The sequence below is a fragment of the Haliaeetus leucocephalus genome, unplaced genomic scaffold (assembly GCF_000737465.1).
Source record: "Haliaeetus leucocephalus isolate CR32 unplaced genomic scaffold, Haliaeetus_leucocephalus-4.0 Scaffold151, whole genome shotgun sequence".
Taxonomy (NCBI): Eukaryota; Metazoa; Chordata; class Aves; order Accipitriformes; family Accipitridae; genus Haliaeetus; species Haliaeetus leucocephalus.
The window spans coordinates 2038749-2060815 of record NW_010972587.1 but is presented as its reverse complement, the minus strand read 5'-3'; the positions used below and the strand labels follow the sequence as shown (position 1 = coordinate 2060815).

Below are 22067 nucleotides of genomic sequence, written 5' to 3'. Positions count from 1 at the left end.
AGGGTAGGCCGCCTCTCCAAAACAGTCCCCCCCCCCCCCCCCCCTTTCAAGCTATTGGTACACTTCCCTTGTTTCTATTTGCATGTAAAATTCCTAGTTGGCAGTTCAGGACTCAAGAGAACTTCGTGCCCCCTATTCCAAATACATGCATTATCACTAGTTTAACTTCGAGCTTTTCTTTTGTAACTAGATTTGAGCTTGGGGGGAGGGGAAGAGGAGCATTTCCACCCTTCTCACACCTCCCTCATGTCCCTTAAGGGTGGAGATTCCTTCAATAACCACTATTTTAGCCAGTATTGCTGACAAAGTTATTCAGCTAATTAAGCAGCATCTATTCTCTTTATGAAGAAATATCTGGGGAGTAAACCAAGGCATCAAGTTTCAAGACTTCAAGCTCAATTATTTAGTTCCAGACAAACTTAAAATATTTCAAGCCACATCCTCTCAACTTCAAATATTACATAATTAGATTTAACATTAATGGTATAGAATTGCAACTGCCAAACCAATATATTTTGAAGTCACACAAGTCAAAAAGCAAGTTAGAATTCTAACAGTGAGGGGAAGAAAATGACTGCATAAAGTGTTGTCCAGACTTAAGCAAGACTTCAACAATCTGGGTGATTTGAAAAGAAGAATACAGAGATATTCCTAGTCATTTCAGGACCAAATCTCAAAACAACATTGTAAGATCTTTGCTAAAAAAAAATAATTAATTAGCAAAAGGCAAAATTTCTTAAGATGGCTTTACTTTTTCATGCTCCATGGAAACAGTCTTTGGAAAAATTCACCCAGCAAACATCATGAATCTAGTATGACCTGAAGAATGTAAATATGTAACAAAGGAAACATTTCACTTTAGCACAGCTTGTGAATATTTTTGGAGTCATTTATTGGGCCTGACCCAGCAAATGTCTGCACCAAACATTGGGATAGGGTCCAAAATCCCTGCTCGTCTAATACAGAAAAAGTAAGTGGCTATGTAGAATTTGTTGTTGCTGTTGTCTCTTTAACAAGAGTTCTAGCTTTGGCTTGAAGCCCACATGCTTAAACAGACTAGGATTTTGCCAGCATACAGATTTCTATGAGGTCAAAAAACAAGTGTGAAATTATCATTTTGCTCTCACTAATTCCTCTTCTGTTCAGAAGAGATTCTGATGACTATAAGCTGCAATGGCTGTTAATGCAGCCTCTTTATTCCATATAAACTTAGTCCACTGCTGAAAAGAGGAGGCCCTGCAGTTTTTGCCCATTCCCAGCTAGGGTTTGTGCATCTTGCCTTCTTTGTATAGACACTGGCATTTTTATGGCCACATGGTGAGCTACATCAGAGTATCAATGCATCTGGAAAGTAATTCAGCTAAAAAAAGAAAGATTAAGAAACTGACACAGCTGAAAATGAATCTGCTTCACCAAATGGTTAACTGTTTTGGTAGCAGTCCAGATGTAAACTATCTTAGCCTGGAATATTAATCATGGTCTCAGCTGAAACTGAAGAGTGAGCAATACGGAGATTCAAGATGATGCAAGCAGAGTCAGACCTTTCAGCCTGTCATGCTGAAGATGGGAAAACAGAAACTAACAGGCCACTGTAAGTGTTTGTTCATTTATGATAGGTTTGTGTTAACTTATTAATAAAACAACAACCCACCTAATGGAAGCATATCAAGCTATCAGTTAAATTGTTAGGAATACAGTATGATGCCTCCAGTGTTCTAAAGGTGAGCCAAGTTGTTTTTAGCAGATTTTCCTAGTAGCAAAGAAGCTTAGAACCTCAAACATACAAATCCAAATCTACCTGCATATACTAACACACACACAAACTGATAATAAATATTATAAAAAAGTGGTAGTGTATTTTACTTTTTTTTTTTAATCAATGTTCCCAATTCTGACAATGAAATTACCATTTTTTTAACTGACTAGCTAGTAAGGTATTATGCTTAAACATTAAAAAGCTAGTCTTGAATTATTCCTTTCAGACAGACTTTAAGAGCACCTTTACCTTTCAAACTTGTTAAGCTACCCGGTATTATGCGGCATTACCAGGCATACCCTTTTTCAAGCAACAACTCAAATATTTGACAATATGTACTGCAGTTTTAAGTTTCTGTAACACTAGAGAGGTCTTTTGCATATACCTTTCTGTAGGAGTCTTCTATCGTAGGATCGTATTTTTCAACAAATATTCCTTGAACAAACTGTACAGTCTGCAACACAGAAGTTCTTGTAAGATTCTTCTTGCATAGTGACATTTTGTAAACATTGTACACAAATTACTGTTCTAGGTGTATAGTCAGTTATCCATTACATTTTTGAAGGCAAATTAAGTGCTTGACAGAACTATAAGAAACAGTAGGAAGTTAGATGTATATGCCTATTTAACTAAGGACTGTTAGATGAAGCAATGGTACACCTTCCTTCATCCACTTTTACTTGGAGCGTAAGAATTAAAGCATGCATTGATTTAAGGTTTGTCTAACTCTTAGAATCATTATTAGTTTTTAGTTGAATAGGATACTAGACAGCTGCATGGCTTTTACATCTGCATTTAGAACTACTGCAACTTCTGCTACTTATCTGCCAGCACAGGAATTAGTCAAAAAAACAACTGCCAGCATTTACTAGTCTTAACTAGACTCAGTAGGATATTCCTGTGTACCTAGCACGTAGGATGTTTTTAGCACAAGTCATATGGAACTTTAAGACTCAATGGCCAAGTCTGAGAAGACAGGATCAAATCCAGAAATGCTGCAGTAAGATAAAGAATTCAGAGGTGAAGGAAAACGTTCTTTCACAATCTAACATGATTCGACATTTAAGTTTTCCTTTAGGAACTGCTTTGTAAGACAATAGTTCTTACTTACCTGATAGAATGGACCTCTAGACCTTACTTTATGATAAGGTGCACAATTAAACTGAAAGATGTAAAGTTCTTAGGTGGGCTGAGAACATCATATTCTGTGAACTTTTTCAGTGCTAGTCTAGGTCAGACTAAACTTTTCTGTAATCGTTTAACCAAAATGCACAAGCTCTTTGATTTACAATCATCTACCTGCTGCAGCTATACACCTACTTGCAGGGAAAGATGTAGAAAACATGTTAAAGTTCCTACAAACATGCAAATATATATTTGTGTCTGCATAAGAAGAATATTAGTGCTTTAGAGACTGCTATCAAACATTAAGCAAACAGCACCCTGAAGACCTTTCTAGAGGCAGGAGTTACCAAGGCCAGGCACAGGCAAACCTGTGGCTGGGTTACCCAGTGAAGCCAGAGACCTTGACGATGCTGTGGCTATGTACTTCACTGCGTAAGACAGGCACAGATCTGACTAAGCACCATCAACCAACCCCGTACAAAAATAGTAGCATGCGAGAATGCACCAATGGATGCGGATATACCCAGTAAAGGATGTACCTATTCTAGCCAGGAACCCTCAGCAGTCATTACTTAAATTTATGTTTATTTGTGCACACCTACATAGAAGAAATATGGGTTAGTAGAGAGTGTATTAGAGAAAAAAAAAAAACCACACAAAAACCCAGACAGACTTGAGAAGCCTAAAAAAACATACCTGAACTGCCTCACAGAGTACTTACCAGAGCAGACTTTCCAACACCTCCAGAACCAAGAACCACTAGCTTGTATTCACGCATGATGCAAGAGATAAATCACCCTCAATACCTAAAAACACACAATAAGTTATTCATCATTTTGATCAACAGGTCAACTATTTTAGCACTACGACATCCACTGGAAGATTACATACATAACAAGACATGAACAGTTAAATAGTGGTATCAACTTATAAATGCAGGAGATACACTATTATAACCAGGCATAACCTAAGCAGTATGTCACTTAATTATTACACAATATGGAAACTGTAGACGGTTATTCAAGACACAGTAACTGCTAAACGATGCTACTTTTTCATCTCGCACAAATGAAGCGCCTCCAATGTCTTCTCGTTACCAGGATTTTAACACTTAAAGAAGAACGATTGTTCATGTGTTATCTAGCCTAATTTCATAATCAAGATAGTACAGACTTGAAAAGTTTTTAAAATGGAGATTTTTATATCCCATGAAACAGTAATTTAGAGAAAAGGCAAGAACAGATTAAGACTCTCTGTAATAGAGACCTCAGTATCATGATCCTGCCAAAATATCACAGGAGTTTCAAAGAAAGCACACAAGTATCTGGAAGAACTGCTCACACCCATGTGCACATATCACTTCCACAGAGGCCTCTGGATGGATTAATCTCCTTTATTTACAGCAAAGAGGAATCAGGCATAGAAATTAATTTACTCCAATTGATAGGCCAATTACTTGGATTACAGCATACCAACCAGTGAGGTGTGTTCATCTCATAACATTTTCCAGAAACTGACAAAAATCCCTTCTAGTTATAGCTATAGTCACAGCAAGCATTAAGGTATTTCACAGGTTTCTCAAGATCTTCCATTCACTCACAAGAAGTTGCTTCCACTATATATTTTGCAACAACAGACCAAAACCAATATTCCCAAGAGCCTCACAGGTGCCTAAAGAGCTCGCAGTTTTACAACCACAACATTCACAGTATTGAATAGGTTTATCAGGTAAACAGCTGCTAATGTTTGTTGCCTATGGTACTGATATAGTAATTCTAAAAACATGTTTCTTAAATGTCACAGCTGCTACATCCTTTCCTCATCCATCCCACAAACTTATTTCCTATCACACAAGTTTTTGTAATTTCATATATATATATACACACATATACAAGTGTAAATTATTTTCTTCATATGAACTGACATGCATGAAATGTCTCCAGTCTCCTCTGAAGAACTGAAAGCATCAGCATGCTGACAAAACAAAAAAAAACAACAAAAAACCCCAACTGACCACCAACAACCAAAACCAGAATGGGAAACTTCTTTAGGCAACAGCACCTCTTTATTGCTGTTGTCATTTCCTTGAAATAACATCCAAGGTTTTTATCTACTGACCCAAAGTTTGATATATATGCAGAAAGTACAACCATGACACCACAATCCAGTTCACTAAGCAGGGTTTGACAGAAGGGCTTGGTTAACTTTTTTTAATACAGTGGCCATTTTCAAACTATCAACTCTTAATGCAGCTACAATAAAATGCTGCAAACCATCAGATATAGTACTTCCTCTACCTCATTACTGTTCTCCCATAAAGACATACTGAATAAACCCTGCTATAGTAAAGCTAACAGTTACTACTGATAAGAAACAATTATCCAAGAGGAGATAGCATGCATTTTCTCATTCTGAAACACTTAAATGCTAAACAACGAATCACAGAGAGACTTGTATAAGAAAATTAAACCAACCTCTTCCCAGCAAACAAACATTCCTCAAAAAGAACAGCAGGATCCCAGAAGTCTGTTTTCAAAAAAATCCCTTCTTAAGTCTGAAAGTTGATTAATGTTTTGCTAGATATCTAACCACAGTTATAATGACTGTAGTTTCATGAATAACTGGAGGCAACTAAAATATTCTTTTGAGACCATTCCTCTCCTACAAGCTGGATCTGTTCCCCTGTTCCAAACTAGCTAGTGTGGCTGCCTACAGCAGTCTGCCAGATCTGCTTGCTCATCTGTGTTGAAAACTGACCCAGCAAAACCAAAACAAGGCCACAGATTTTGGGACTTGTCTTTGGGTCATACTGCTCAAGAAAACACACCTCTTACAGTCCTGCTAGCAACTGAGCTAATAGGACTGTTACTGCTGCCCTGGGAACAAGGTTTCAATTCCTTTCCTGCAGGGGCTCCAGCACTTACCAGATCGCGTTACCTGTTTTCTCCCCTCTCTCCCCTGCAGAAAGATGAAACCCACCCCACCTGATGAATAATTTGGGGGTCAGAAGCAAGGGGAAGTGCAGGGAATCCAACACAGGTGCTTGTACAAGGTAAGCAGCAGAAGTAAGGTAAGAAAGACCCTTCTCATCAGCAGTAATCTCACAGCATCTCTGGAGTCACACCATCTGTTAGGCATTTAGCACAAAAGGCTAAGATGATTTACATAGAAATTAGAGCACCTCCATGTTAGTGTCCATCTTTGCCATCGCTGATTAACTCCACATTGTCAGAAAACTGAGAAATCAAGAGGCCAGGTCCTATTTGATTTTATTCTTGCAAACATAACGAGCAATCTTTCAACTTAGTGAAACTGTTCCTTGCACCTTAAGGAAGCAAAAGGAACACAAGGAGAAAACCGTAAGGAAATAATTGACCTGATGTCCAGCAAAGCAGGTCTCTCCACAGGCTTCTGTTACCAATAACTTTTGAGACTCTTCAGTGATTTTCACACTTAATAGAACATCTACTCACTCCTGACTTTAAAAACTATGGTTCCTTCACTAGATAAAGTTTTTGCAAACATGGACCACCAGAACTGTTCACACCACAATCTTCATCTTTTTGGCACCACTGTAAATGTTCAGTTAGATCCACAAGCCTGTACATTGTCCAGCCCTTCCACAAACAATGAAGGATTGTCTCTAACGGTACTGAAATGCACCTCTCAAACTCCTGAAAAGTTAAGCCTATAACTACATTACCTGTCATTTCTTTAAAACAAACAATTCAGTTATGCCTGTATTTTTGGCAAGGTGTCACTAGAATGACATAAACATAGTGGGTGTAGGGGAAATCCCAGTACAGTAATCTTAGGTAAACTGCAGCAATTTCACTGTCTTTAAAAGAACAGTCCAAGCTGAATTTTTCAGTCTTCAGTCTGAAGTTAGCAACTAAATATGGAGATGTCAATAACAAAGGCTGACAGTAATTTAGAAGTAACAGAACTTAAGCAGCAGGTACCAAACATCTGTTTTACCTAGTGTTTTGAGTAATTTGTGACTTTTTCTTACTGAATTATCTATAATTCCTTAAAGAAAAATTCCAAATCCTGAAATAAGAAGCTAACAACTTGGTTTTAGTGAGAGACTGGCAATTCCATTTTGGCTCTCAAACAGGGATTCAGGAATTTAATGCAAACCAAAGCTTCTTTCAGCATCCAGGTTTGGAAGTTCAGCCCTAAATATCTAATTGCTGTACAACACTCTGGAGCCAATTTCACTACTTTAAGTGGTGGTACATAATTAAAGCACATATACACACACTATTACAGCTTGGTTAGCCAAACTTCTTAACCTCTGAAGCACCCAAGCAAAAAGCTTTTTTAAGATCTTTGAAGACGTGACAAAGCCAGACTGCAGTACACTCAAACATTTCTCTGACCTTCCCTCCAAACTCGGGCAATGAGCAAGGTGAGTAGTAACTTCCTCTTTCTCCATGACAACTTTTGTCATTTGTACAGTTACTCCTTAACTCACCGAGAGCACGCAGTAATGCTTTATATATACACACACCTATGTAGCATAGAGGTAGCTCGGCATCTCTGTGCTGATCTATCATCAGGTAGCCTGGCCATGACATTTTGGAATGAAATGCAAACCAATGTGTTCTCCAAAATGCATTAAGAAAGCTAACTTGGACATATCTAACAGAGCATACAGCAAAAGCACCATGTATCCTCTGCTCCCACTTACATCTACCAGCGCGCTGCCTTTGTGCAGCAGTCCTGATGTCACTTCACCTTCCTCTTACTGTTTTCTAACAGAAAAGAAAAACTCAATTCCTAGCTAAGAGAACTTTCCTAAGAAAACTTTCCTGGTTACAGGTCTTTGCCTCCTTCTCAGCTAAGAAGCCACCAGCCCACAAAGCTAGGAGCTGCTTTAGGACACTGCCACATTATTGCATAACGAGCTCTGCCACATTATTTGGCATAATAAAAGTCTAGCACATACTTTTCCACTGACCAGTATGCCTGTTGGCTGCAAGTGTGCCCCAGACTCAGTTAGGGCTCTGAACTTGACTTTCCAGTGATTCCCAACTAGCCTGACCTGACTTTGCTCTAGCTCAAACCTATTTTTCCATATCGCATGTTGTACAGACTGCTTGCATCCTAAACTCAATCATGCTCTTACTTCACTTTTCAGATTGACAAAAAGCTTGACTCTGGAACTAACACTGTATTCAGGTCCATCCAGTGCCAACATGATTTCCTTTTGACTCACTTATCACAAATGAGTGGGGGCAGAGGAGGAAGATCACAAAGTATAAAAGAGGAGGTTTAAGTCATAAAGCACCCTATCTTTCAGTTACCTGACAGTATTTGAAACAACACAAGCCATTAAGCTTCAAGTAAGACATTAAAGTAAAAAGTTCAACTGCTGAAAGAGATGCAAACTGAGATGGAAGCTCAAACTTCGGTAGATTTCCTTTTCTGCCAAAAAAAAAAAAAAAAAGGCATGTCTCTAGCAATTCTAGAACAGATACTGGACTTAGTGCATGCAGTATCTCTTTATAAAGTCTGTGCCTTGCATTTCACATATTGTCATGCCCTCCCACCCCCGAAAAAAAGTTGTTACTGGAAGAACTTTGAAGAATATGTAATTACGAAACCATTTGTACAGTCAAGACAGAGCTCAATGTAGCACCTTAATAATAATTTTCAGCAGTCTGCACTAACCAGTCATTTCAATGATACCCTTCAGTTCTACAGCTATCAGAAAGCAATTGTATTAACTGGAAAAGGAGGAAAAAGGATCATTAGATCACATGATCTGAGTCATTCAAATGAGGAGACAGCTTCATTCAAATAAGGAGACAGTTAGGTTTACGTGTTTCCTCATCTACAACTTAGCATTCTAAAGCTACAGCTGTATCACAGCATGGCCAGCATTTCTAGAATAGGATAGGGTTAAGTCCAACAACAATATTTGTCTGTACTCCACAGATCACACAATCTCAGGGCTGTAAAATGGATATACTCAAAGGGGCACAACAGAAATGACTATGATAACTGAATAACAGCTAAGCAAACCCCCCCCAGATTTATTGGACAGTTGATGAGAAGTATCCATTGAATCACCCAACAATTAAGATAATTAAGTTTAAACTTACTCCTACCAAATAAACTCTTCATTTAGTGGAGTCCATTTTAAGAGGGAAGTTTTGCTTTGAAAGCTGGCTACCTTTAAGGTGACAGACCTGCAGCAAGGAGTCAGAGCAATGCCAACTTCCTTTGCTTTTTCATTTTTCTGCTCATCCATCTTTACGCAGGAAAATACTGTCAACTGTGGTCTCTATGCAGGTGCTAAAGAACAAGAAGATAGGAAGCATGCAAAAAGTAAGGCCTTTTTTTCCTAATTGGAGCAGGTATGGGCTTTGAACAGCTGAGTCAAGTATTTATATGCACAGGTATTTGACATAACTGTGAACTCTGGAGATGTCTAATCCAAGATTTAGCTAGAAAAATGAGGGAAGCTACTCTTCTTCAAGAAATAGCATTTTCACATAAGCTGCATTCTAATGCTGTCTCAAGTATACAACATCTCAAAAGTACAGAGCTCACTTTCAGATTGCCTCCATTAACTACCAGTGGCACTTCAGTAACTGCCTTGCGTACTTCCTGAAACGGTCCATAAAACCACCATGTCTGTGCAGCCTCTCTCACTAGTCTGTTCATATTACTTTTTCTAATTAATGCACATATTAATGCATTAGCATAGTATGTTAATGTAACTGAATTCTACTTCTTCATGGCACGCTTCTTAAAATTAAAGTACTTGATGAACTAAAGGAGCAAGAGCTTTATATGCACATGGACACTTTTTCCAACAAAGATCCTCTTTGAAGGATGAGCAGATCTTTGAATAAACCCATTTGAACAGAAGGAAGAAAGGTTAACCAGGACAAGTCACTGGAAATGAAGTATTTTAAAAGCTCCATATCTGTCAAGGACCGTCAACGTGGAACTTGCTTTCCACTTCTGCCCTTATCAGACAAACCAAGAAAAAGTGCCTCCTGGACATTTCCTTGAGTAATTTCTTGAAGCACATCTCCAGAAAAAGGCAAACCAAAAAGTGATGATGATAAGAAAGATGAGGAATAGGAAACCCTACTTTAGTGGTGAATGAAGAAACCGCACACTTACTGCCTGTAAAGCTTTCCTAAAAAGCAACCACACAATGAAGAATTCAGGAAAGTTCAAATGACATTGGTAATTGGGATTCATATGATAGTTATGAAAGTGGTTTTTTTTGTTTGTTGGGGTTTTTTTGTATAATTTAGTTTTCTTTCAACTCTTTTAGCTTCAAATTTTGGTTTTTGATTCAACTTTGTTACCTGTCTGAGGAATGGGAAAGCTAATAATCCAATCTTTCCAAGTGATATTAAACCAAATGAAGCTGTAACTGGAGCTCAGCCCCAGGCCAAAGACATGAACTAAATACAGTCAGTACTTGAAGATATCCCTGAGACTTGCTCATGTGAAGTAGTTGTTCAGGTATGGAATTAAACAAATAGTCCCTCCCAGAAGCAGTATCATTTTCAGAAGGGATCATGATTATTCAGCACTTTACAGACACCATGATTCTTGTTCAGACCCTGACATTCTGGTTGTATTGTGAAGTTGTGGTGTGCTCACTAAAATTTTCATAATGCTTCTGGCCCCAGCACATTTACCTCTATGGAAGAGACACTTTGTTAGAACCACCTTGGGAACAGCACTCCTAAATTAATCTCAACTGTTTGCATGAGAAAAAAAAAGTTTCAAACATTAGAATGACAGATGAAGCAAATTAACTGACTGGTTTACCTGCTTACAATCAGCAGTGGAGGGAAAAAAAGCCAAGGAAAAAAAAACCCCTGCTTCTCAGAGAGGAGATACTCGTCCTGAGATGGAACAAGACAACAATGGTCAGACATTTGGAAAAATAGCTCTAGTTCAGTCACAGGACCAACCAAGGTCAGAAGATTAAGTCTTTCCAGACAAGATGTTTCCCACTTCTGGTACTAGAGCAGTCTCAGATGGCCACATCTAAATCCTTCTAATTGTATGTACCATTCAGATTCCACTAAGTTTTGAGTCTCTTGGTTTAGAACCCCTTCTTCAGGGAAGCAACTCATTAGAGAAGACAGGATGTGTGCTGTTCTTAATATTCCCCAAATACTTACATGTAAGGGGAAGTCCTAAATTCTTATCCCATAAATCCAAGGAGGTTTTTTTTTTCCCAGAATAATTTCAGTACATAAACAGCACCTTGACAACATAACCCAAAGTAGAAGCCTGTTCATTTTCACCCACTGTTAGATAGTTTAGCAATTAGGGCAACTCAGATAATCCTTACTCAAAAGGGTAAGTGGTATCTCTTATAAAAGAGAAATTAAAATACTCCAGAGCTGACTTTCACACTTATTTACAGAAAACATTATTCAGAAATCAATTCTGAAGACAAGATACACTGAAAAGCTGATTGGGTCTAATTAAAGACTTTTATATTCAAGACTTCTGGAAGTAGATCTATTTCATTACTAATGCAGACTCTTTGGAAGTGAGTCAACTGTTCAGAAAACAAAGCTAGAAGCAATTTTTATTTCTAGTTTTTACCTGGGTTTGATAGCTTCTTGTCTTTACATACAAGTTATTTTGCCAGTTGGACAGCTAGTTCTTCTGGGCACTAATACAATAATTTTTCTTGGACAAAAATATTTCTTCAATTATATTCAAATACTTTAACTGATTCCAGAGAATCTTCAGAGGATTTTCAAAAAGCTGCCTGAGTGATTAAGCTTATCCAGTGACATGAAATCATACTAACCACCCGAGAAAGAGGCAGAGACCTGAAAACAAGTTACTGCAGCACAAACACAGCACCGAGGTTTATGTTACTCCTTGAACTGCCCACAGGGACACATACCCACAGAGATAGCTTAACCAAGTTTTTTTCCTTGCATTGAAGGGAGTTACCTTGATTAATACTGCACACATGGACAATTTCCACAAAGCAGCTAACATCAGCTTGTGAGACTAGTTCCACTGTCTATAATTAGCATAGCTAAATAAAGTATGTTTTTTTGTTGTTGCGGGTTTTGGTTTTTTTTTTTTTTTTTTACCTTAAGTCCAAGTTAACTCCCAGCTAGATCTTACATCTGAACACAAACCTAATGCATGTTCTAAGGATGAAAACTGGCCTGCTTGAAGCTACTGATATCTCAAGATGAAAGCTTCCTAATGTGAGAGACTAACAAGCACGTGCAACTTACAGTAGTTTCCTATGAAGTGTAAGAAGTCATTTCAAGGCAAGTGATGTAATGAACATTCTTAAGCTACTAAAAAATATGCTATGATTCAACACTTACTGAGTTCAAGTTTCAACTTTGTGCAAAAATTCAAATATGTCAATTCAAATTTGGAGTCCCTTATAAAACCTAAGCTACAGAGTCTAAGCCTCAACTGGAGTTTGTAGCATGTATCAGATTTATTCTTATGTTTGTTGACCATTTGCCATGGTTTTGCATTTTCTCCCTATTTCTGTAAAATCATCACCATCCCCCATGACAGTTGTTTGTGCATGTTCTACCAGTGAGACTTCCAGCTAAAACGATGATCTCAGAATTCCTGAAGAAACTGAATTGCAAATGTTTTTTATGCTTCCAAAGAAAATCCAGGCACACAAATAAAGAAGAACACTCAGATTTTTAAAAATACTACAAGTATATTAAATTCAGAGCACGCATAATTACCACATTACAATATCTCACTATGCATAAGCTAAGCGTTCAACCATACAGCAAGTTTTGAGAACTGAGACAGCAATTTATTGCTGTGAATTTGGCTCTACTGTCATTGCAAAGAAGGATCAGTATTTAGCTCTAAAACTTTTATCGATCAATGGATTGCCATATCATGGTATACTCAACATGCTTTACCTGATATGCATCCTTCTGATTAAAAGCAGATACAAGCATTTGTTTCTCCCCATAACTGTTACAGTAAATTTATCTGTCAAGCTACAAAACTAGTTAAAAACAGCAGGATTATAAGTAAGGCATGGAAATTTTCAGAGTTAAGATACTTCTCTTGTAAAAATGCACTCATGCAGTTTGAAAGTTACTTCAAGAATAAACTTGCCAGTTGGCTTAAGATACTTTTTCTTTGCCTTTCTTTGGAAAAAGGCAGCTTAACTTCTGTTGCAGAAACAAGACCTAGCCTCAAATTCCATGTGATATCTGCTTAACATCTGGCAATCCTAGCTGTACTCTGATTGCGACACTGGCTGCTGAACCAGTAAAGCCTTATATCGGGTTTCCTTCTACCGACAGAAGACAATGCTCAGTTCAACTGCAATTCCAATACCACCAGAATTTTTGTCACTCCTGTCTATTTTTCTCTATAACCCGCACATCATATACACACCTGGCAATGCCAGAGCTTGCATACCAAGGTATCATTACTTGCACTGTCTCCATTATTAAAAGTTTGGTTCCAGTTCAGGTCTGTTTAGATTACAAACACATCGTCAAGGCACAGATATATATATTTCCTTCATCATTATATGATCTTTTGTTACTGGCCATTTAAGACTGGCTAGTGTAGGCCCTTTACATACAAAGTATCCTTCCATAGTATGATTTACAGAAACTCTATTACAAATCAGGTTGATAGCCTGAGAGCAGTCTTACAAATTCCCATACGTCATTTTAATTAAGATTAGAAGGTTTATCTGTTGAAAGAACACTGATTCTATGCAAATTGAGAATACTAGCTACTAGCATTCATTAACAGGAATAAAATTAGTTCTTCCATGATAAATGAACCATACCAGCAAAGTCCCAAGTAATTGTAACTCATGTCTGTTTTGACCTCTCAATCAATACTTCCCTAATAGAAACATGGTATTTGAATGTGAGCAGCAAACGTCACTCAAAGTCACCCAAATTATACCTAATTTCACAAACAGTTCTTTTGTTAAAGCTTGAGACATCTGTCCGGAGGTTAAGTTGAAAAAAGCATACACCAACACCCAGCAATAACTACCATCTTCTGCCACATGGGTTTGCTGCCTCTGCAATAATGGAGGTGCAACCTTAACTGCTTCTTTTCACAGTTAACTTTTATAGCTGAATCCAGTGATGAACGTGGGTTTATAAAAGGTCCAAAATGCTTAATTGAAGTGGCTGAAACTCGGGCAGAACATCCTGTTCAGTTTCTGGCAGCGAGGCAGTAGCATTTCAAACCTAGGAATGGTAGCTCCTCAGTAAACATCCGACTCGCATACCTTGACTAGAAGATGACAACTGTAGAAGTTGACCTCCACACTTCTGCCCATATGCAGATGCACAGACAACTTGGTTGTTTCTGAGGCAACTGTAGGTTGTCACAAGCTTCAGGCGAGGGTATTTAAAAACAAAAAACCCAAAACCCACCCCCCCAAACAACAACAAACAACAAAAACCACTCACCCCACCCCCCAAACAATCCTGGCTTATCCTGACATGCCAAGCTGTGAACTGCCATAGTTCTGCATCTGCTTTGTGAGCAGCTGATGCATCTTAGCCCCCAAAAAGTCTCATTTAATGGGTCAGGAATTTCCAAGAGAGGGAAAAATCTGACAGTTATGAGGAAGAACCCAAAGGTAAGCAATTCATGCTTGCAAGCCTGAGCTCATAGACACAATGACACCTACATGAAAAGCTGAATAATTTTAACCAAATGAATTTGAATCACACTCATCCCCACACCACTTTCTATTACACGGACTAGATCTTTAGTAGAGAGTTACCAAATTAATGAGGGTTAAACTTGTTTAATCAAGTCTCCACAAGAGTCTATTTAAATCTTCTTAAGATCACTCTAGTTCTGGCTTAGACCATACTTTTGGTTCCTCTGCATCTTCAAAGCTTGCCATTTTCTGGAGAAACCTGTCATACCTTAAGACTCACTTTGCTTTAAGTCAAATCAAACATGTACTTTGATAAGGTAGCAGATGTCCAAAGCATACTGAAATTTAAAATCAGCTCCAGAGGTTTGGATGGGAAGACTATTCTAAATACAAATCAGAATGTCTGGTCTTCTAAGAGTTCATCTATTATTTAGACTATGACAATCACCACAGCATTTGAACAAGTGTTACTACTACATCCTATATCTTTCACTGAAGAAGAGTTTTACTTCCAGCAAGTTAAATATATGCATCTCAAAACAATCTATAGTTTGGGCAACGCCTGAGAGGAAGAATGACTTTTTAGTCTGACTGTTCCAGTGAAGCAAGTTTATCCTTCATGAAACCACAGTCTCGTATTTCCACATTGCTTAGGGTGCTCCCAGTTTACCCAGTGCGTCCTCTGTTTAGGTTCTTGGGATCTATGACTTCAGCTGTCTGTAAATAAGGCTGTGAATGGTTCCTTATTTTCACTTCTACTGTCACAGCAGATTCAGCATTCAGCTTGGAAAAGTGGCTTCAGCTTTCCTCTGTGAAACTGACAGCACCAAATTTCATTTAATAAGTAGTCCACAATAAGATTAAGTAATGGAAGAATTACATTACCTGAAAATACAAATATTTTCAAGTTGATATATTTGTCTTTGAAAAAAGTATTTGCAAACCGCATCTTAAGATCTTGCCTCTGGCTAGAAACAGGAGGTACCTTCAGTTAGCAAGACTGCACATTGTTCAAAACATTGGTTACTGTAGTTAAATTAAGTCCAAACTAACATGCACTTAATGTTGCTTCTTCATCAGTTTCCTGGCTAGACAGGACCCAGATTTCTAGCAGAAAAGGAAGATGGACTTCTTTGTTTTTTTTCTTCAAGAATAAAACTGTGCAACCTACTTGATCTTTTCATTCCAGGCTTCACATGAAATATTCTTATTTTCTCACTCTCATTCCTAGTCACACAGATACAGCACTTTTCTTCAGAGATTACTCTTACGCATTTGATGAAAAGCAACACAGATCAAAAGGATGCCAAACACCAGCACATCCAGTGGTCTAAAGCACTTAATTGTAAAACCGTGCTTTCAGCTACTCAGTTTTTGCAGAACTTCAGCTACCACACTTAAGTTTTCTATGTGAGATCTCTGGCTGAACCTCAGTTTAGCTTAGGGCTGATGTTTTCTGACATAAAAGGTTTAGGGAGATCAGAAAAAAAAAAAGCCACCAGAAAAAAAAGCAATGGACTTGCTCAAATATAAAGAAAGGAAAAAAGGTAACAACTGTAAGAACATACAATAAGCAGAAATAGCCATCATTCAGAAATGCTCGTTTCTCTCTAGTATTCAGATATAAAAAGCAGGTAGAAAATTGTACACCAACATTAAGAACATTTGAAGACCAAGCATCCATTTAAAAAAATGAGAGTTACAAATGCTTGTTGGACTTCTCTCTATTGGCCTCCAAACTTACTCAATGCCCAGGACGATCTATATCAAGTAACAGGGTATCTCTTCTTTGGTGAGATCCCACCTAACCTGCTTCTTACGTCAAAAAAGATGTATCAGAAAAATGGAAGACTGTTTCTCCAGCATGACACTCAGCTGGTTTTGCCTCTTCCAGTGCTCCTTCTTGATGCCACAGGACTACTACACAGTCTCTTAGGTTCCACCAAGTGCTAAGGTGACAATTCGGCATCAGTTTCTAGAAGCATGGCATATTCTCAAATAACTAATGTCAGCAGAAGTTGGATTTTGAACACAGTATTTCGCAGTCCACTAAGAACACAAGTCCGAGGTGTCTCAATTTGTATACTTATATTCAGTGAACACTGTTGATATAAAACTGTCTTGGAAATTCATCTACAGGCTGGTATAATACGTGCAAAAACTCTGAAGGTGAATCCACACTTGCCAAGAACTCATTTCTGATGCCACTCATCATAAAACCCATGAAAACACATAGCATTTTCTGTACACTTGCACCAATATAAACAATAGACAGTATATAACAAAAGGACGATTCCCTGAATGGAAATAAAACCACCACACTCACAGAATGCCTACTGCCCATCAATTCTCCATTTTAAACAAGTCAGAAGGGTCACAGAAAGACAGTATGATATATCGTTATACATACTAGCTATATAAATATAACCCCAGAAGCGTGAGTCAAGATTTTGCATGCAGTATTAATTTATACACTTTCCCAACCCCAAGAAAATCCTTCAGCAATATTGTATGCCAAAAGCAATCACCTGAAGCCAAGTAGGCTATGCTTATGGGTCATCTTGTACATCAAGCTTTCAGAATGTTATCCTGTAAGTAGCTTCACAATGAAAGATCAGAGGAGGGTTACTCACTGCATCTTACAACGTCTAACAATTCACCTTAACCACTTCACATTTGCAAGATTAATAAAAGAGGTTCCTGCACAGTATGTCCTTGGGCTGCCCCCACACTTAACTAACCACATAAGCCTGGACACATAGCCATGCATAGCTCAGTCTCAAGTGTGAACGTCACAAACAACTGTAGTCCTCAATACTGTATTGCTGAGAGTAAAATCCTTAGGTAACTTCCACTTAAAGATTACTTCCATTCCACATTCCAGTTTACCCATCTCCACATTCAGAAAAAACAAAACACGTTGCAACTTTCCACTAGTCTTCTAATGAATCACTTTTGGGGGAAGTATCATACCAGATGTTATAGAAGTTTGATTAACTGCAAGCAAGGATTGTACAACTGCACAACTTAACTATCAATATTGTCTGGGTTCTGATGCAGTCCAAGCACTGTTCAGCATAACTAGCTTTGTCTCAAATAAAATAAATGTTGATTATATATGAAACCATTAGAAAAAAACAGAAGTAGCTGGTCTGGCCCTGCAACTATGGAAAACACTTTGATTTCAGCAGTGCTGAAGTGCCACATGTAGCAACGTACAGGTCCTCCTTCTGTCTCCTGTACCTCCCCTCTTCAACTCCACACAGGTAACTCAAGTGTATCTGCAGTTCATCTTTAACATGGATGTGGTGGTATTCTTTTTGCTTCTTCCCGATATATGCAGAATGCTTTTAAGAAATTTCCCTTCATTGCAGACATGAAAAAAAGTGAAGGCACAACTGGTTAGGTTGCAGAAACAGAGACTATTGAGTGGAAAAAAATAGGACAAGACTTCAAAAGCTAAGACAACCAATACACAGAAACAAAAAGAAACAGTTGCAGGGACTATCTGTGTTCACAAGCTATTTTAGAGTAACTGAAGAGGGGCTAGACAACATACCTTATCTGGGCAATACATAGCAAATTCATTTAAGAGAAAACTTTCACCATCTAATTTCACATAAAGTTATGAAGTAAGCCACACTAAAGGAAATATTGTTAAACTTCATCTTTTCCTTTAATCCAGATTACCTACTGAAATTAAGACTTAACTTATAATTAAAGAGTAACATTCACCTCAACGTCAACAAATTTTGATGCAAAGAGCACATTCTCCTCAGAGTTTCTATGAAAAAAGACAAGAATTATAACTACAGATCCTTGCTTTAAGTTTGTCTTCAGTTATGAAAATAAACTGTTTGCCTGTTCCAGTTCTTCAATACTGTCCAGAAATTTAATCATATAAAGGTTCTCACAGCTCTACAGTTAGAGTTATATTGAAAATTATTTCATGAATGAGTAACAGTGGCGCACAATATCCTTTCTGCAGAAGACCTGGTCAAGTCATTCAGATTTAGGACACCTTCCTGTGTTGCAACAGCTGCAGGAATGATATGAAGTGATCTAAGAAACTAGGGGTTCCCTGAAGAGAATCTCAGGCTGCAGAGAAACATGAGATGCTGCTTCTCTGCATCCATTAGAAGGGCTAGGCTGTCCCACCCCTGCACTATGGTCTGGCCTTCCTCCCTTAGCCAGGAATGAACTAACCATGTGTACTCTAACTGGCAGTCTCTTTTCATAGTTGCATAGCAGGGATTTACTTCAAATAACATCAAGTCCTTAGATTAATAACTAGAAAGCTGAGTGGGGCAGTGTACAAGATATTGTCGAATGCCTCCTCTTCTTCCTGGTTCAACTCGAAAGAGTTCCTCTAACTCTGCTACACGCATTCCTGTACCGTCTTATAGTAACTTTCACCCTACTGCTTCAGTAGTAAAAATTACTATTAAAATACTGCTCTTGAAAAAAGAGCATCCTGAATAGCTAGAGGGCCCCCAAATCATTTTGTATTTCAAAAGTTGCCTAACAGGCAGATTTCCAGCCTGGCATTTACAGCCTTCCTCCCTTTCCTTGCCACTAGAGGAGAGGAACACGTAGTATGTCAGGAGCTCACAAAAGCATACATAAACAGGCGCACACAATAATAAAAAAAACCTTTCCGCTTTTAGTTGTCCGGTGTTTCTTTACGCATTCTAAAGCTCAAGAGATGAGAGCTTCCAGCCAGAACCTACTGTCACTTTTGAAGGTAGCCTTATTCAACGGTTCCATGAAGAAACAGTTTGTGCCAGCAGACAAGGTCTTTGACTTTCTCCAAATAGTGCTTGCCTATTACAAGCAAACTGCCATAGCTTCATCAGAATATTGCTTCCACTACACCTGTCCCACTCAGCTTTCTCACAGTTGACAGGCCCTAAGGAGAAAGTGATACATTAGATGCTTTAAGCGAGATACTAAGGCTCTACTGCAGTCAACCACTGAACAACTTTGAAAACTCAGTCAACTTGAAAACCAGCCCCTAGTAACAGCATTCAAGTAACAAAAAAACTTCCTTTTTCCCTGCTTTTTGCAAGAATAGAAACAGACCATCTTAACCATGTCTGAGCAGGAAAACAAAGTTTGCCTTTGAATATGAAGGTGTAGTTACTGCAGATACTCCTCTAATCTCTCTGAACAAGGAGGCTGTCTAAAATATCCCTCCTACCTGACCTAGATGCAACAGAACACAGCAGAAGCCTGCCCCAACTCAGCAGGGATTCAACGCACTGACATTAACACAGTGCACTTCAGTCTGCTTTTGCATTTGTTCTGAAGCAAAAGAGTGACAGTGCTTGCAACCATGAGCTAAACATGAACTTCTGTTGCACAGGGTATGCTTAGAGATTTGTTTACTAAGAGAACACTTTTGATTAAAACTCACAACAACTTGAGCCTACCCTGAACAACACTCTCAAAAGTCAGTTAGGTATCTGAAAGTCATCTAAGTGTTACTTAGGCGAATTCATAAAGGACCTGCCTACCCTCTTACCATACACCCAAGGACAACAGAGTGCCTGTTTTTATCTCTAAGATACTCTTACCCTTAAGAGCACCTCTCCATACCGAACTCCAAGCAGCTAGCAGAGCTCTGCGCATGACAGGATTGGCACTGTAGCAGTAAGCATCTAGTACTTCTATGACACTTGCACTTCCCACATCCCAGATGATAGGTGGACAACTGTTTATTTTAGTTCCCAGCCACATTTACTAACTGTTAGATCACAAGGTACAGTACAGTCTTCAGCACACTTCCTTCCTCAGCCACACAAGTAACTTCTTTCTCCTTTTGTAGGCCCTCACCTAGATTCCCATCTGTTTGCCTCTGCTCCAGAAAGGCTCTCAATTAAAAAGACAGTCAGTTTTACTCTGCAAAACTGGCACAGCACAAAGAGAACTGTCATGGCTCACTTCAGATTTATTTTTGATGAACTGTCCTACAGCAGAGCTTTGGAACAAAATAGCACAATTTTAATTCCACTCAGAAAACTTATCTGGTGCACGTATGTAGTAATAGAAGCAAGACACAGAGTTACAGACACTAAAAAGACTATTGGTTCCCCCTGCCGTATAAAAGTTCTGTTTTTACACCTATAGTCTTTCAACTCTGTTTTGCAGATTATTTTACCCCCAGGCAGACAGGTGCTCTAAGTATGATCCGCTTTGCTGCAAGAGATACATGACATTTATATCGTACAGTACAACTCAAAACTCAGTTATTTAGCTACAGATAATCATAAAGCTTTAAACTGCAGTTGCAAGTTGAACTTGAAGTAGTTCATACCACTACAAGAAGCATCCCTGAAAATACGCAGGTACCAAGGAATAAAACACTGCATCTAATTAGTTAGAAAGGTTATTTGCAAAGTCTTTGCTACGAATAGCCAAGGTAACCTCCACTATTCACTCAGCAAATTTTTAGCTAGAACGATGTCTACAGGATAGACTTTGAACAAGAGTAAAAAAAGATGTGATGAATAAAGAAAGCGAAAACACTTGACTGTAGCAAATTTGTTGTTTGGTTGGGTTTTTTTCTCCCCAAAAGCTGTGGTTTTAACACAGAGGCAAGTCATCCAAAGGACATAATTTGATTAATTTTTTGAGTTTTCCATAGAGGAGAAAAGAGACTCTTTCCAAAGGGAAATACATTTGGGTTTGAATGATTACTATATAAGATAATGTGATTGCTTCTTTGCCTTTTAATTATAATTTATGAAAAAAGAAGAGTGCTTTGTGTCTTCTTTTTTATAACAGTAATTTCAATGTATATTTTACCGCGAAAGAGTACTGAAAAGTCTGTGTCATACACTGTCTACACATTTTGCACTGGGCTAAGATGTAGCTGTTATATGCTGGAAATAGCAAGTTACACTAATCAAAACATCAAATGCACATTTGACCTGAACACACATACGACCTGTGCAATTTTCAAGCTAGGCATCTCTGAAGCAGTCTCTGTCTTGGAACCATACTACCTTACTATCACACCCCACAACAGTATAGAAAAAGACTTTGTTTTGTTTTACCCTGCACAGCACAACCCATCCCTTTAAGACAGAAATGGGAGTAAAAGTGCACTGATCTTTTTTTTTTTTTAAAGGAAACCTTGGTTTATTATGCTCTTTTTGTAATCCGAGGCCAGGACGAGAACACTCGGATTCTGTTTTATTTTCCCCTCAGCAAACTTCGCTTTCCTTCCACCACTTCTTCACCCAACACACACGGGTCTCTCAGGCTTATTAGACGGGTTTGGCGCAGGAAGCGCCAGTCAAATTCTTCCATTTGCTTTGACACGGGTGGTGGTGGTGCGTGTGTGGGGTGGGGTGGGGGGGTCGTTCAGACGAAATGAACATCCCTGTCATCCCCTTTTCCTTTTTATTTTGCGATAAGCAGGGAGGGGAACTCGCTGGCCCCACGACGCTGCCTATGCTCGTCCCGCTCCGTGGCCACCCCGGGCACAAGCACCGGCGGTCGGCGGGCAGCCCGGCCGGCCGCACCCGG

At 38.6% G+C, this 22067-nt stretch overlaps 1 protein-coding gene across 2 annotated transcripts in view; it reads right to left on the bottom strand.

The window, feature by feature from the left end:
- The window catches only part of RAP1B (RAP1B, member of RAS oncogene family), a 31046-nt gene extending 8985 nt beyond the window's left edge, over nt 1-22061 (bottom strand). Inside the window, exons 1-3 of one of the 2 annotated variants that reach the window (XM_010561746.1) lie at nt 21672-22061; nt 3603-3687; nt 2142-2210 (exon numbers count right to left, since the gene is read on the bottom strand). In XM_010561746.1, coding sequence (XP_010560048.1) covers nt 2142-2210; nt 3603-3659 — 126 coding nt within the window. In that variant the 5' untranslated portion in view covers nt 3660-3687; nt 21672-22061. Of the gene's footprint in view, nt 1-2141; nt 2211-3602; nt 3688-21671 lie in introns of those variants that run through there. The other variant, XM_010561747.1, reaches the window with a different exon arrangement.
- Between the last annotated feature and the right edge of the window lie 6 nt (nt 22062-22067).